We start from the raw sequence: 16,467 nt of genomic DNA on the forward strand, positions 1-16,467 counted from the left end.
CACAGAAACCCAGACTTACAGGCTCAAATTAAGATTCTGGTTCTGACATCTGCCTGTGTGACCTTGGGCGAGTCACTGAATCACTGTGAGCTTTAGCTTCCTCTATAAAATGTAGAGAAGAGCTGCTTCACGGGACTTTTTTTTCAGGATGGAAGACACTATAATCTGCAAACATCCCAAACAGCCCTGGCCCGTCCACAGCGGGACCTCAGTAAATGCTGACCAATGAACAAATCAGCGTAAGGGATACGGATGTGCATGACCATGCCTAAAACTGAAGGAGACACCTAGCCAATGACCTGAAGCTCAGAGTGGATGTTGTCTCTTGGTCATGCTGTCCATTGCTATGCGGAGCTCTGATGCTGGGCCCCATTCTGCCTGTTCGTGCTGTGACACGCCTCTCCCTAAACCCTTGCTCCAGCAGGTAAGGGAGCAAAATATCAGCCCCTGCCAGCATCACTAAGGCAAGAATGCGAGACTGAATTCTTGGTTCAACACTATGGAAGTATTGCCAAGATCTAGCCTCCCACCGAGTAGAACTCGCATTCCATACTGTTACGCCTAAGTGGGCTGGGCACGCCAAGAAATCAAGAAACATCCAAATCCAAGTGATTTTGTACGCTGCCACCAGGCTTTTTCTTTTTGTTTTCCTGGAGGGGCTTAAAGACGACAGCTGAGCCATATACCCACGGCTAGGACACCCGAGCCAAGGAACTGGGTGTGCCTGAGCAATTAACATTTAACTGAGAGGAAAGCACACAGGAGAAGCAGGCGGTTGGAGCTCTGATGGCCAGATATGACCCATCATCACGTCAGTGTTCAAGCTACAACTGAGGAATGCCAGCAGGACAGATAAACCTGCCATAAATCACTACTCACAGAAACTCTGGACACCCTACCCAGATGGGGGAGGCCAAGGATAACTACTACCATTAGGATGGCTACCATTTACTGAGCACCAGGTACCACACCAAGTATCTAATCCAAATCATCTTTCACCCTCACTTGTGAAGCTAGTATCCTTATTCCTATCTACCAAGGAGGAAACTGAGGCTCGGAGAGGTTAAGGACTTCGCTCAAGTGACTCAGCTAGTAAAAATGTCTGGCTCCAAGCACAAAGCCACTGTGATATATCCACAGAAGGCAAAACCAGGTTGGGATTCCTGGGAGGTAGCCAGAAGGGAATAACCCACAAGGTGAAGACTGAAAGAAATGAGGATGCAAGGGACTAGCCTAAGCCACTCCTCATTAGGGGTTTGACTTTCAGTCTAGAATGCTCCTGAAAAAGTCTAGAATGCCCTCCCAACTCTGGGTTTGAGAAGTCAGCCTTCTCTCCTCCTGGGCACAGGGCTGGCAACAGCATTCCTCATAGACAAGCCTTCTCCCTCACATGGTTCAAAGTTGTAAGAAGACTACCACTCAGGACAATGCAACAGGTTTTAAGAAGCCACCCCAAACCCCACTTTTATTCCTTATTATCTGGTTATAAAATCCTAATTATCTACCAAGGCAGGAGAGCTGCATTTTGTGATTTAGGCAGTGTTTCCTTCTATCTTTGGTTTTCCTGTTCTTTGGGTTTGAAACACACAGTCTACACTAGATGTTTTTCCAGGGGAGCTTCCTCCACTAGGCAAACCAGACCCTGCTTTGCTACTGGTAGTTTCTACAGAACTCATGTCTCAGCTCCAGGGCTCTCCACTAACAGGTATGGGGAAAAATGATTACCGGTCATCTTCAACTGCTCTTGTGACATAAAGAGCAGAAATCGCAGTCTGAAGAGTCTCAACCTCCTCGACACAATCTAGCTGTTACAATGGATGGGGAGGGAGTTGGAAGCACAAGCTCCAGTACAGGAAAAGCAAGATCTTGTTCTCTGACAGGTGGATTAGCTTTCAAAGTAATGGAGGCTTTTAATCCATGCAACCCTTTTTCAGCTTCTCCCAACATCAACAGAGGCCATGAGGCATAGTAATGGCCTCTGAAAAGTCAAACCACATGAAGATCGTGACTTTGGCTCCTCTGTCTGCCTCCTGAGATGATCCGAGTTTGCCCTGGGTACAGGCTGTAATAACAGGAGCACAATCGCAGGAACAATGAAGCACAGGCAGAAGGTGCCTACAGTTTTACCTCAGTCTTGTTTGTTAGGATGGAGCTGATGTGCCTGTACTGACAGTCAGGAACAATTAGCACAGAGTAGCTCTGAAAAGGAAAAAGAATTCACAAGGCATCGGTTATGGGTGAAGGGAAGTCGCCATCTGCCAGCGGGCACCAGTGTGTCAGTGCTTTGGGAGGGAAAAGGGGTGGGCTGGAAGAGATCCAAGGGCCTCTCTGCCCACGATAAAACAGAGTAGCTTCTCTGCCTGCCAGCATCACAGTGTCAACACATTCTGTGTGTGTCTCTCTGTCTCACACCCAAGGAAGTAGAAACAACTGACGTACAAACCTAAGGGAAGAAAGAACTCCATGGGCTCATTCCTCTGAAGCAGGGAAGCCTCCAGACTGCTGCTGTTAAAAGCTGATGGTCACCTCTGTCCTCAATGCCTCCATACCTTGTCTCCTCCTGTCCTTCCTTCCCTCCCAAAGGGAGAGCCCTGCCCCACTTTAGGAGAGGAGTGGAACAGCACCTCCGGGTCTCGGCTGCTCTGAATGGGAAGAGCAGAGCAGGAAGGGCAGCAGACCAAAGCAGAGGAAAGGACGAGGGCAGCACCTTTAGGTTAGAAACAGCTTCCACAGTTGAAGACACAACTGTAAATGTATCCAACAGAGAGGGTGGTGTCCCACTGACTGGCAATATTAGAATCAGGAGCTGCCAGAAATAAGTCATCTTGTCCACACACTATCAGTACTTCTGATTTCTGGCTACAACAAAATAAGGCCTATGTTTGTTTCTCTAAGATTTAGAATCTTAAGTGGGATTAGATGGAGGGAGAAGGAATAGCCAAAGGTATGAAAAAACTTATCAATGAACAATAAGTGTTAAGTGACACCCCCTGTGGACGTAATTTAGAATCTTTACTTAGTCACACAACATCAAGAATCAGCTACTTCCAGGGCCTTGCGCGCTGTTCCATTACTAGGGCTCTCCTCTCCCCATCCCCGCCTGCCACACACTCCACAATGCAATATAATCACTTAGAATGTTTAAATGATATCTATTCAATAAACTGTCCCTGCTTCTTAACAATGTTGGAAAAGAAAAAAAAAAAAAAAAGAAAAAACAAGAAGGCAACAGAATCCAAACTCTTTGTAAGCTGCATGGTACCTATCTTCCCAGGGTGTTTTTGGTGAAATTCTGGCTGGGCTGAAATCTGCATCAGTGCGGACAGAGGTTGCAGGACTGGCCTGGGCATCTGGACCGGAGTAGAAAGAGAAACCAAACACAAGTCTGGCCACAAGTGGATTCTGGCACATTCTTAGATGCAGTTAAAAATGTCACGGTGCGCATAAGGAGCAGGCAAAGGAGTTTTCTGTGGGAAGTAATGCCTGTAGGCAGAATAAACTGTCCAGTCTACTCGTGGGGAGGAGCACCCTGCGGTGAAAACAGAGGAGCTAGGGGGCCTCGAGGAAGGTGTTGGTTCGGAAGATGGAGGAGACAATCTTGCCCGTGGCGTTGATGGTGCCTTCACTGTCTGAGCTGGACTCAGAGTCGCTGCTCCCGGAGTAGGCGCCCAGGCCTGGGAGGATGCCGATACAGACGGCCGCGGACGGGCAGTGGATGGAGGGACTGCTCAGGGAGGTGCTTCCCAGAGACACGCAGGACGGAGCTTCTGCAAAAAAGCAGGGGGGACTGTTACTTCAGCACCCTTTTCCAAAGTTGATAGCCTGCTTTCCATGCGTTGAGGACTTCACATTTGGAAGCCTCAAAACAACACTATGCAGTCAACACTATCGTCACACTCATCTCAAAGTTGTGCACCTCATTTGCAATTGAGAAAACTAAAGCCACAGCAGAGAACATTTTAAGACCATGTAGGATGTCACCGAGTAGTTGAGGCTCTTCTCGCCCAAGGAAACCCACTGTCATGGCCTCACCTCCATGACAAAAAGCCTCAAAGTAGGTTAGAGGAAAAGTTAAGGACTCTCCTCCACTCCCCCTTCTTCTTCCCTGTTTCAGCCTCATTTAATCACTGAAACAACCTGGTATGTAGGGATCCCCCATTTTGCTGATGAGGGAGGTCCAAAGACCCACCTAAAGTTAAAGGCCACTTAGGGTAGAAAACATTACACTAAGCCTGAATCAAAAGATAATGTTCTAAAATGTTCCCAGAGCTCACTCCACAGTACGGCTGGAGTTCAACTCATTGTCTCAGGCTGACAAGCACATTACCTTCTAGGGTTTTGCCTTAACAAGCCCCTGCTGCTGCTGTTGCTGCGTCGCTTCAGTCGTGTCCGACTCTGTGCGACCCCATAGACGGCAGTCCACCAGGCTCCCCCATCCCTGGGATTCTCCAGGCAAGAACACTGGAGTGGGTTGCCATTTCCTTCTCCAATGCATGAAAGTGAAAAGTAAAAGTGAAGTCGCTCAGTCCAACACCTAGCGACCCAACAAGCCCCTAACACCTCATATAAATGCGAAAAGGACACACTGATCCAAGTAGATGAAATGAGGAGTAAGTAAAAAAACCACTGAGAAGCAGACAGAGATCTCAACCAGGCAGTACACACAGTTCACTTGCTCATACAGGAATTACCAATAAGGAAAAAGGAAGCTGCTAAAGATAAGCAATGTGAAAACATGGAGATGCAAAAGAGTGACATGAGAGCTGACAATGACTGCAGAAGAGGTGGTAACAAGGTTACAAAAAAGCAGGCAAATATTTACAATTAGTATCACAAAAGCCAACTTCTTTATGATATAAAAATTATTCCAAAACCAACAACTGATCAACAACTACATAGAAAAGCAGACAGAAGACACAGTTCACCAAAAAAGAAACAAATGACTTTAAAGCATAAACAATATGTAAGGAGGAATAGGCATTCATACATGTTGCTGAGGGAATGTAGGACAATGTGGCCATGTTCTTCACACTTAAATGATATTCAAGCAACACTGTTGATAACAGAAACCAAAAGGTGCATTAATAGAGGACCAATGTAAGGGACTAGTATCCAGCCATTAAGAGTAGAGCATCTCTGTGTGTGCTGGTATTCAATCGTCTCTAAGATAAAATAACTTTTCATTCCACACTCTTTCGTCCCTTTTCAATTTGTTATTATGTGCATCAGTTCAGTCGCTCAGTCGTGGCCGACTCTTTGCGACCCCATGAATCACAGCACACCAGGCCTCCCTGTCCATCACCAACTTCCGGAGTTCACTCAGACTCATATGACTACCTAATTCACACAATTTTTAAGAAAGCCAAATGCAAAAATTTAAAGAGTATCGTAGGGTACTTAATTAGGAAGGACAGCCCCTCTAGCTCCATAACTCCTGTATTATAGCCAGGAAGGCTATAGAAGACTGACAGTCCTAATGTGTCTCTTCTCCTTATCCACATTCTCTTCAGACTGGAAGTCTCCAGAAGGTAAGGGCCCTTTTCTCTATCCCATCCCCTGGGCACAGAGCAGGACAACATTCATAAAGTGTGAGAATGCAGGAAAATGAATTACAGAGTTTCACTGCAAATGGCTAGATTTTGGAGGTGGGAGTGAGGAGAATGTGAAAATTTAGGACATAATATCAAACTATATCTCATTCATTACCTGAACATTCATTGTACTACTATGCTCACACATACAATGACACTTTCAGCATTTTGTGAGAAACTTTTGTTTAAAAAAAAACCCTGATATCATAAGGGCATGAACCAGTTACTCAGAAAAGTAATTTGTGTGGGAGAAGGCAATGGCACCCCACTCCAGTACTCTTGCCTGGAAAATCCCATGGACGGAGGAGCCTGGTAGGCTGCAGTCCATGGGGTGGCTAAGAGTCGGACACCACTGAGCGACTTCACTTTCACTTTTCACTCTCATGCATTGGAGAAGGAAATGGCAACCCACTCCAGAGTTCTTGCCTGGAGAATCCCAGGGATGGGGGAGCCTGACGGGCTGCTGTCTATGGGGTCGCACAGAGTCGGACACGACTGAAGTGACTCAGCAGCATTCAGTGAGATGTGTCATTTTATTAAGTATTTCAAGGGTGAATTGAATTTTAGAAAAGCAGGGTCAAGTTCACAGCACCTGTGGAGGACTAGAGCTGACCTAAAGGAAAGATGGAAGCCAGCCACAGAAATGTAACCAAAGGAATCGGGACCATGATGGCATTAGCAAAGTTTAAGTGAAAGAACCAAATCTCCCAATTATCTAGGAAGTTTCAAGAAATAAAAGAGATGGCAGCTCTAACAAATTTCATTCCAAAAGCAGTTAAATGCCCACAGAGAACAAGATGGTGCCCTCCGATCTCACCCATTTGTTGAAGTTTCCTGCCAACTTCTGTATTTGCAGGACCACATTATCATACTAAACTGACGCTGAAAATTACTAATGGAGAACATTCCTGGGATTCAGAGAGATGCGTGACATGAGAGTAGATGGGGCCAACTTGTACATTCACTGGGTCTGCTCAGAGCTTAAGCCAGTGCCTCCAGTGGGGAAGCCTGAATCTCCATAAGGACCACAGAGCTATCTTCTGGGGGACTCAAGGGACAAAGCTTTCTATTGACCAAGGTCAAGACTCTAAAGCTTCAGGGGACAGTCTTCTCACCGGGCCTTAGCTCCTAGCAAGAGGATATTTCTTGTCCAGTTTCTAAAATAAGAATGAAAGGGTAGGAAGAAGAATAGCAAAGAAAAGATGGCTCTTAAATACAAGAGAGTTTAAAGAAGCCCACAAGTTTTCCTTTCCACTGACTGATGGAGATAATTCCTATCAGTGTATAAGCACCAGATATAGGGCTCCCTGGTAACTAGTTGTAATACATTTTAGATTTCTATTGACACTTTACACATAGTATATATACTTACCCTATTTAAGCAGCCACAGTTTAGCAAGTTTCCTATGTATTAAAAAGATCCCAGTTAAAATGAACTCTTACATCACTGATGGGAATATAAACTGGAACAATTTCTTAGCAAGGGCAATTCAACAATATTATCTAAACTAAGAATTGATGCTTTTGAACTGTGGTGTTGGGAGAAGACTCTTGAGAGTCCCTTGGGACTGCAAGGAGATCCAACCAGTCCATTCTAAAGGAGATCAGTCCTAGGTGTTCTTTGGAAGGAATGAGCTGAAGCTAAAACTCCAACACTTTGGCCACCTCATACAAAGAGTTGACTCATTGGAAAAGACTCTGATGCTGGGAGGGACTGGGGGCAGGAGGAGAAGGGGACGACAGAGGATGAGATGGCTGGATGGCATCACTGACTCGATGGACCTGAGTCTGAGTGAATTCCGGGAGTTGGTGATGGACAGGGAGGCCTGGTGTGCTGCGATCCATGGGGTCACAAAGAGTTGGACACAACTGAGCGACTGAACTGAACTGAACAAATGTATATCTGACTCAATAATTTTATGTAAAAAATGATGGATGCACAGGGTTATTTAATGAAACATCACACTAGAAAATGAATAAAAACAATCTAAATGTTAATCAATAAAAAAAAACTAATACACTATGGTACAACCATACTATGGATTACATAGCCTTAAACAGGAATAAAGAAGCTCTTTATGCATAAGTATGCTATGACTCCCAAGGTAACTAAGCAACAAACAGAAGCATATGTTAATTAAGATAATGATGATGATAGGAAATGCGAAACAACATATGAAGTAATCTTACCAAAAAATCAACTTGAATTGATCAAGCTCTAGATCTAATTACCATTTTACACAAAACACAGGGTATAAAGGAATACCATGGGGATGCAATTAGCAAAACTAGAGGGTAAAAAACTCTACAAGACAGAGACCCAGTTTATTTGCAAGTAAAATATAAAGGAAACAAAAATAAAGAAAAAGGAAGAACCCACAGGTTAAATGAAACTTAAAAGACGTATTAGTCTACTGTTAAGATGCTGTAAGATGGCAATATTCCCAAACTGATCTACAGATGTGAACAATCCCTATCAAAATCCCAGCTGCCTTTTTCATAGAAACTGACTAGTTGATCCCAAAATTCAAACAGAAATGTAAAGGACCTCAAGTAGCCAAAATGATCTTGAAAAAGAACAAACGTGTGGGACTAACACTTTCAGTTTCAAAACTTCCAAGACCAGAATGATCAAAACTGCGTATGGGGCTTCCCTGATGGTCCAGTGGTTAGGACTCTGGGCCCTCACAAGCCGTGGAGCACAAACAAACAAGTTAAAAATGTGTGGTGACAGCGTAAGAACAGCTATATAAATCAATGGAAGAGAAAAGACAGTCCAGAAACAAACCCATACATGTTGTTCAGCTGATTTTCAACAAGCGTCACAACAATTCAGTGGAGGGAAGAAGTCCTTTCAGCATACTTTTGAGTCAAAAAACTAACACAAAATGGGTCAAAGATCAAAATTTAAGAGCTAAAACTATAAAACTCTCCGAAAAAATTTAAGTGTAAATCTTCATGACCATGAATTAGGCAACAGTTTCTTAGATATGACTCTTAAAAGTACAAGCAACCGAAGAAAAATAAATTGATGGCATCAAAATTTAAAACTTTTGTGCTCCAAAGAACATTATCACATGTTCTTTCTGCATGACCCAGAGAGAGACAATATTTGTAAATCACCTCTCTGACAAATAGTCTAGCATCTAGAACATATAAAGAACTCTTATAACTCAGCAATAAAAAGAAAAATAACCCAATTCTAAAGTAGGCTCAGGATATGAGTATATATTTCTCCAAAGAAGATAAACCAAAGGTCATTAAGTACACAATGCCAACATCATTAGTCATTAGGGAAACTCCAATCAGAACTATAATAAACGATTACTTCATACCCATAGGATGGGTATAAGAAAGACAGTAACAAGTGTTCTATTTTTTTTTCTTCTTTTTTTGTGTGCCATATGACATGTGAGATCTTAGTTCCCTGACCAGGAATGGAACCCATGCCCCCTGTGTAGAAATGCAAAGTCTTAACCACCAGACCACCAGAGAAGTTTCTGTAATGAGTACTGATAAGGATGTGAAGAAACTGGACCCTCACATATACTGCTGGTGGTATATAAAAATGGTGCAGCGACTGTGGAAAACAGTTTGGCAGCTCCTGAAAAGTTAAGCATAGATTTACTATATGACCCAGCCAATTCCACAACTAGGTATACTCCCAACAGAATTGAAAATAGCTGTTTACACAACTTGGGCATGAATGTTCGTAACAGCATGGGTCCTAAAAGCCCAAATGTGGAAACAACCCAAATGTTCATCAATTGATGAGTGGACAAAAATGTATCATACAATGGGATATTCAGTTGTAAAAAGTACTGATAAATGCCACAGCATGAACTATGAAAACATGTTAAGTGAAAAGAAGTCAGACACAAAAGGTCATAGGTTGCATGATTCCACTTACATAAAATTTTCCAGAAAAGGCAAATCCAGAGAGACAGAAAGTAGACTGATGATTGCTAGGGCTCGGGAGAGGGAAGAATGGGGAATAACTGCTAATGGGCATGGGTGGGGCTTCATTTTTGGCATGACAAAATGTTCTGGGATTAGACACTGGTGATAAATACACATTATTAAAACCCACTAAACTGTCTCCTTTAAAAGGGTGAATTTTATGGTATGTGAATTATATCTGAATCATTTTTTTAAGCCATGTAAACCAAATACAATGTCTAATCCTTCCTTGGATACTGACTTTTAAAAAACCAATTGTCAGATCAGAATTCAAATGGCAGAGTAGCAGGACATGGAACTCACCTCTTCCCACAAATGTATCAAGAATACATCTATAAATGGAACAATCTCACAGAACACCTACTGAACACTGACAGAAAATCTCAAACACCTGAAAAGACAAGACAGATTTCTAGGTAACGAGTTAGTACAAAAGGAAAACGAAAAGAAGTGGAACAGGTCCTGCACCCCTGGGAGGGAGCTGAAGGAGAACAGAAGTTCTGGTGCCTTGGGAAGTCCCCTCACCAGCAAGGAGGTCACCTAGGACGAAAAAGAGGCTCAGATGAAAGCACAACAACCAGTTAGTGGCAGGCAGGAGAGAGACTTACAGAGATGGTCTGTGCCACCATCCTGTATGCTCCAGCCTAAGACACATGTCTGCTGGTATGGATGGGAGCTGGGTATTGGAATGCAGGCTCCAGAGGACAGACCCAGGGAGAGGACTGCTGTTGACTGTGCAGAGTCAGCTTGAAGGGGGTAAAGTGTAGGGCACAAAAACCAGGAGTGTAACGGGAAGAATCCTAGGCCACCAGAGAAGCTAAGCACCATTGTTAATCAGCATGTGAAAGAGAGGGGTGGGGTTGCCACTGCAGCCTCTTTCCTCACTTGCCGGCTCCTGCTTCCTCTCCTCCAGGAGAGGGCCCGCCCAGGTAGGCTCCAGCAAGCTGGCCACTGCCTCAGCAGTCCTGGGAGTAGACGCTAGTGGGGTGCCCAACAGAGGTGTGGCTGAAATCACAGCTGAGCCCCCAGGGATCATGGGACTTAGAAAGCAGAGCTGAAATCTTTCCCCACAACTGCACAAACCACAGATTTACACCTCTACGGCTGGCTTTGTGAATTCAGTGTCTGTGGAACATCTGAATGGACAACTGCTGCTCCTGAGACCAGGAAGGGCTAGGGTCTGAGCTGCCTGCACAGCTCCCACAGAGGGTCCAGATGTGCAACTACTGAAGTCCTGGGACCTGACTTCAGTGGATCTGCATTGGAGGCTTTGTGAAAACAAAGCCTGAGAGGCACCAGGGCCGACTGCCAGGATACTCACAGTTGAGGTGGGGCAGAGGGTGGTGCCAACAACAGTACACTTTGTGAGCCCACAACAGGTGAAGAGTGACACAGCAGAGCACACACAGGTGATCAGCTCTAACAGAAAATACTCAGTGACTCCTCTCCCAGTGGGAACACTCTAATCCCACGTACCTCACACCACAGATCAGAAATGCAGCTCAGGGGGCTTTCCCTGATCTGCCTTGCAATACCAAGGACAGGGGTTCGATCTCTGGTTTGGGAAGATCCCACATATCACAGGGCAACTAAGCCCCCGTGCCATATCTACTGAGCCCGCGAGCTGCAATGACTGATGCTCATGCGTCTTAGAGCTGGTGCTCCATAACAAGAGAAGCCACTGCAATGAGCAGCTCGTGTACCACAACTAGAGAGTAGCCCCATCTCACCACAACTAGAGAAAGCCCATTCACAGCAACAAAGACCCAACATAGCCAAAAAGAAGATAAATAAATAGATTTTTAAAAAGAAATGCAGCTCAGAAATAGAGCTGGGGGCTTCTACTCCAACAACTAGGGAGCAGATCCTGCCCCAGACAGGGCAGTGACAACCAGAGAGCAAAAGGGAGGCCACGCTCAATATCCAGTGCCGGCTCCAGTCACCACAATATCAGTCACACCTCCTCTCAAGGGGACAATGCCAGCATACACTAAGGAAAGAGGTGGCAGGCATCCAATACTAAAAACAGCCCTCACATCAAAAAAAATTAAACCCACGCAGGCTACAAAGGGTCGTTCCCACATAAAAATAGGCCTCCAAGACTACAGTAGATAATTGCTTCTCCTAAACTCATAGAGCAAGAGAAATGTAAGTAAAATGAGGAAGCAGAGGAATCACTCCCAATTAAAGATCAAGAGAATTTCCCTTAAAAGAGCAAACAATGAAACAGACCTCTTCAGTCTGATAGACACCAAGTTCAAAAAGGAGATAATGAAAATACTGAAGGAATTAAGAATATCAACAGAAATATAGATTACTAAAAAAGAAATTAGAAACGACACGGAGGAGCCATGAAAAATTAGAGAATTCATTTGACGAGATAAAAGCTGAACTAAAGGCTAAGAAAAGCAGAATGAATAATGCAGAAAAATGAATGTGATTTAGAAGAAAAAATAATGGAAATCACTCAATTAGAACTGCAAATTAAAAAAAAGAGGAAGCAATTTAAGAGACCTATGGGATAATATAAAGCATAATAGGGATCCCATAAGGAGAAGAAAAAGAAAGGGAGATTGAAAATGTACTTGAAGAAATTATGGCTGAAAACTTCTCAAACCTAAAGAAAAAAAAAAAAGATATCCAGATACAGGAAACACAGAAGGTCCCAAACAAGATAAACCCTAACAGACCTACATCAAAATGTATTATAATAAAAATAGCATAAGCTGAAGATAAAAAGAGGGTTCTAAAGGGAGCAAAAGAAAAATAAAATTAATTACAAGGGAACACCTATAAGGCTATCAGCTAATTTCTCTACAGAAACAATGCAGGCCAGAAGGGAATGGCAAGATATATTTGAACTCCAGAAAAGGAAATATCTGCAACCTAGGATATTCAACCCAGCAAGATTATCATTCAGAACAGAGGGAGAGAGGAAGAATTTCTCAGATAAGCAAAAAGTAAAAGAATACAGCAATACTAAACCTGTCTTAAAAAAAGAAATAATGAAAGGTCAGCTCGAAATAGAAAAGTACTAAGAATCTATAGGGAGGAAAAAAATCACAACGGGAAATAAATCACTTAAGTAAGACATTACACAGATTTTAAAATATTTAAAACTTTCTCTACCATGATAACCACAATAAACAGCAAAAGGATGACCATGAAGATGCAAAAGAGGACATCAAAATCATAAAATGTGGGAGAGGAAAGTAAGAAAACATGGATTTTTAAAAATATATATAATGTGTTTGAGTCTACATGGCCACCAGTCGAAAGCAAGCAGATAAAGAAGGGGTTAACATACTTGAAAAACAGGGCAACCACAAATCAAAAACCTACAACAGATTCACAAAACCCAAGAAGAGAACATAATCATAATGGACAAAAGGAAAAACAAAAAAGAGGAAGAGAAATAAAATCAACAGGAAAACAAAGTTTAAAATGGCAATGAATACATATCTATCAATAATTAAATGTCAATGAATAAGTGCTCTATCAAAAGACACAGAGTGGCAGACTGGATTAAAAAAAAACAAAAGCCTATAACATGCTGCCTACAAGAGACCCACCTTAGGACAAAGGACACCCACAGATTAAAAGTGAAGAAACGGAAAAAGTTATTTCATGCAAATGGGAACTACAAGAAAGCAAGGGTAGCAATACTTATATCAGACAAAATAGATTTTAAAACAAAGGCTATAAACAAAGATAAAGAAGCACACTATATAATGATAAACAGATCAATATAAGAAGAAGATATTACACTTGTCAACATGTACGCACCCAATATAGGAGCACCCAAATACATAAACAACATAAAAAGGGAGAAAATTATAGGAATACAGTAATAGTAGGAGACTTTTAACACCCCACTCAACATCAATGGACACATCTTTGAGACAGAAAAAGGCAACAGAGATCCTAAATGATACAATAGAACATTTAGACTTAATTGATATCTTCAGAACATTACATCCCCCCAAAGCAGAATACACATTCTTTTCAAGTCCACATAGAACATTCTTTAGGATTAAACACAAAAAAGCTTAAACAAATTTAAGAGTATAGAAATTACTTGAAGCATCTTTTCTGACCACAAGGGTATATAAAACTAAAAACCAACCACAGAAAAAGAAACAAGAAAAAAACAATTACAGGAAGGCTAAATAACATGACTAAAAAACCAATGGATCAGCAAAGAAATCTAGGAAGAAATTAAAGAAATATCTTGAGGCAAATGAGAATGAAAACACAACCACACAAAATCCATGGGATGAAGAAAAAGCAGCTCTTAGAAAGTTCATAGCAATACAGGCCTTCAAGACAAGATAAACCAAACAGCCTAACCCACCACCTAAAAGAATGTGAGAGAGAACAAACAAAACTTAAGTCAGCAGAAGGAAGAAGAGAATAAATATCAGAGAGGGAATAAATAAAAGAGATTTAAAAATAGGAAAAAAATCAATAAAACCAAGAGCTGGTTCTTTGAAAGGGTAAACAAAATTGACAAACCTCTGGGCAGGCTCAATAAGACGAAAAGGGAGAAGACCCAAATAAATAAGAAATAAAAGAGGAGAAATCACAACAGATACCACAAAAATACAAAAAACCGTAAGAGAATACTATGAACAATTATATGCCAACAAATTTGACAACCTCAAAGAAATGGACTACTTTCTAGAAACATACAGTCCACCAAAACTGAACCAAGAAGAAACAGATAACTTGAACAGACCAATCACTAGAAACCGAATCTGTAATAATAAAAACTCCCTACAAACAAAAGTCCAGAACCATATGACTTCACTGGGGAATTCTACAAACATACAAAGAAAAACTTACACCTATCCTTCTCAAACTCTTCCAAAAGACTGAGGAGGAAGGAACACTACCAAAGACATCTATGAAGCCATCATCCTGATATCAAAACCAAAGACACTACCAAGAACGGAAGTTATAGGCCAGAAACTTTGATGAATATAGACACAAAAATTCTCAAACTAGCAAACAGAATCCAAAAACACATAAAAAAGGTCATACACCACGACTCAAGCTGAATTCATTCCAGGGTCATGACAATGGTTCAGTGTATTGAAATCAACGTGATTCACCACACCAACAAAAGAAAGGACAAAACCAACATGATCATCTCAACAGATGCAGAAAAAGTATTTGATAAAAATCAACATCCATTCATGATGAAAACCCTTGCAAAAGTGAGTATAGAAAGAACATATCGCAACATAATAAAATGCTTTTATGACAAAACCACAACCAATATAATATTCAATGGTAAAAGCTGAAAACCTTTCTGCTAAAAATCTGGAACAAGACAAGGATACCCACTCTCACCACTTCTCTTCAACACAGTATTGAAAGTCTTAGCCACAGCAAATGGGAAACTAAGATCCCACAAGTCATGTGGCATAGCCAAAATAAAGAATAAGAAAATAAAACTTTCTTTAAAAAGAAAAGAAAATTGGCATGTTAAAAATTGAAAGTACATGATGGGGTTCATCATACTATTATCTCAATATCTAAATATGTTTTAAGTTAGCTATAATAACACTTTTTTAAAAAAGAGCATATTTGTAAGTGCCTATACGTGAAAGTTGGACTGTGAAGAAAGCTGAGTGCCAAAGAATTGATGCGTTTGAACTGTGGTGTTGGAGAAGACTCTTGAGAGTCCCTTGGACTGCAAGGAGATCCAACCAGTCCATTTCAAAGGAGATCAGTCCTAGGTGTTCTTTGGAAGGACTGATGCCAAAGCTGAAACTCCAATACTTTGGCCACCTCATGCAAACACTTGACTCATTGGAAAAGACTCTGATGCTTGGAGGGATTGGGGGCAGGAGGAGAAGGGGACGACAGAGGATGAGATGGCCGGATGGGATCACTGACTCGATGGACATGAGTTTGAGTGAACTCCGGGAGTTGGTGATGGACAGGGAGGCCTGGTGTGCTGCAATTCATGGGGTCGCAAAGAGTCGGACAAGACTGAGTGTCTGAACTGACACACACATAGAATAATCTGGCTATACACATATATCCAGATATACATGCAAAAAATGTATTTCCCTCTGGGAAGGAGAATTAGATGGAAGAGGACATATAGGGAGAAGGAAAGTTCTTCACTGAAGATCCTTTTCACAAGTAAATTCTAGAACAAAAAGGTATCAGCAACAGCCCACTATTATTGGACTTCAGTATATATGTATTTTAAAATATCCATTAATTTTTGAAAGAAAATATATAGTTTAAAATATCATACAGAGTGAAGTAAGGCAGAAAGAAAAACACCAATACAGTATACTAACACATAAATATGGAATTTAGAAAGATGGTAATGATAACCCTATATTCGAGACAGCAAAAGAGACACAGATGTAAAGAACAGACTTTTGGACTCTGTGGGAGAGGGAGAGGGTGGGATGATTTGGGAGAATAGCAATGAAACATGTATACTATCATGTAAGAAACGAATCGCTAGTCTAGGTTCGATACAGGATACAGGATGCTTGGGGCTGGTGCACTGGGATGACCCAGAAAGATGAAATGGGGAGGGTGATGGGAGGGGGGTTCAGGGTTGGGAACTCATGTACACCTGTGGTGGATTCATGTCAATGTATGGCAAAACCAATACAGTATTGTAAAAAAAATAAAAAATAAAAGAGAAATAAATGTAAGCCCTGTTTCAATGACGACCCTTTGAGTTCAGTTCAGAGCCTCAATTCCACAGGAAGTCAGAAGAACTGAAAACACTCTTGAATTTCTTATCCCTGATTCAGTCCTGAGTAACACTCACTCTCACTTATAACTTGGTGCCACTTAATACAGTACCAGATTTGATCACATGAAAGAAACCACCAAAGAAAGTATACTCTTTAGAAACTATTTAGCCTCTTGGTCCAAC

The 16,467-nt window shown here is 41.8% G+C and overlaps 1 protein-coding gene across 5 annotated transcripts in view; it reads right to left on the reverse strand.

The window, feature by feature from the left end:
* Positions 1-2,644: 2,644 nt before the first annotated feature.
* The window catches only part of PSME3IP1 (proteasome activator subunit 3 interacting protein 1), a 38,632-nt gene continuing 24,809 nt past the window's right edge, over positions 2,645-16,467 (reverse strand). For all 5 annotated transcript variants that reach the window (XM_068992618.1, XM_068992617.1, XM_068992619.1 and 2 more), the window contains exon 7: positions 2,645-3,767. In XM_068992618.1, coding sequence (XP_068848719.1) covers positions 3,550-3,767 — 218 coding nt within the window. In that variant the 3' untranslated portion in view covers positions 2,645-3,549. The remainder of the gene's footprint in view (positions 3,768-16,467) is intronic.

Source organism: Capricornis sumatraensis, chromosome 20 (assembly GCF_032405125.1).
Source record: "Capricornis sumatraensis isolate serow.1 chromosome 20, serow.2, whole genome shotgun sequence".
In the NCBI taxonomy this organism is placed as follows: Eukaryota; Metazoa; Chordata; class Mammalia; order Artiodactyla; family Bovidae; genus Capricornis; species Capricornis sumatraensis.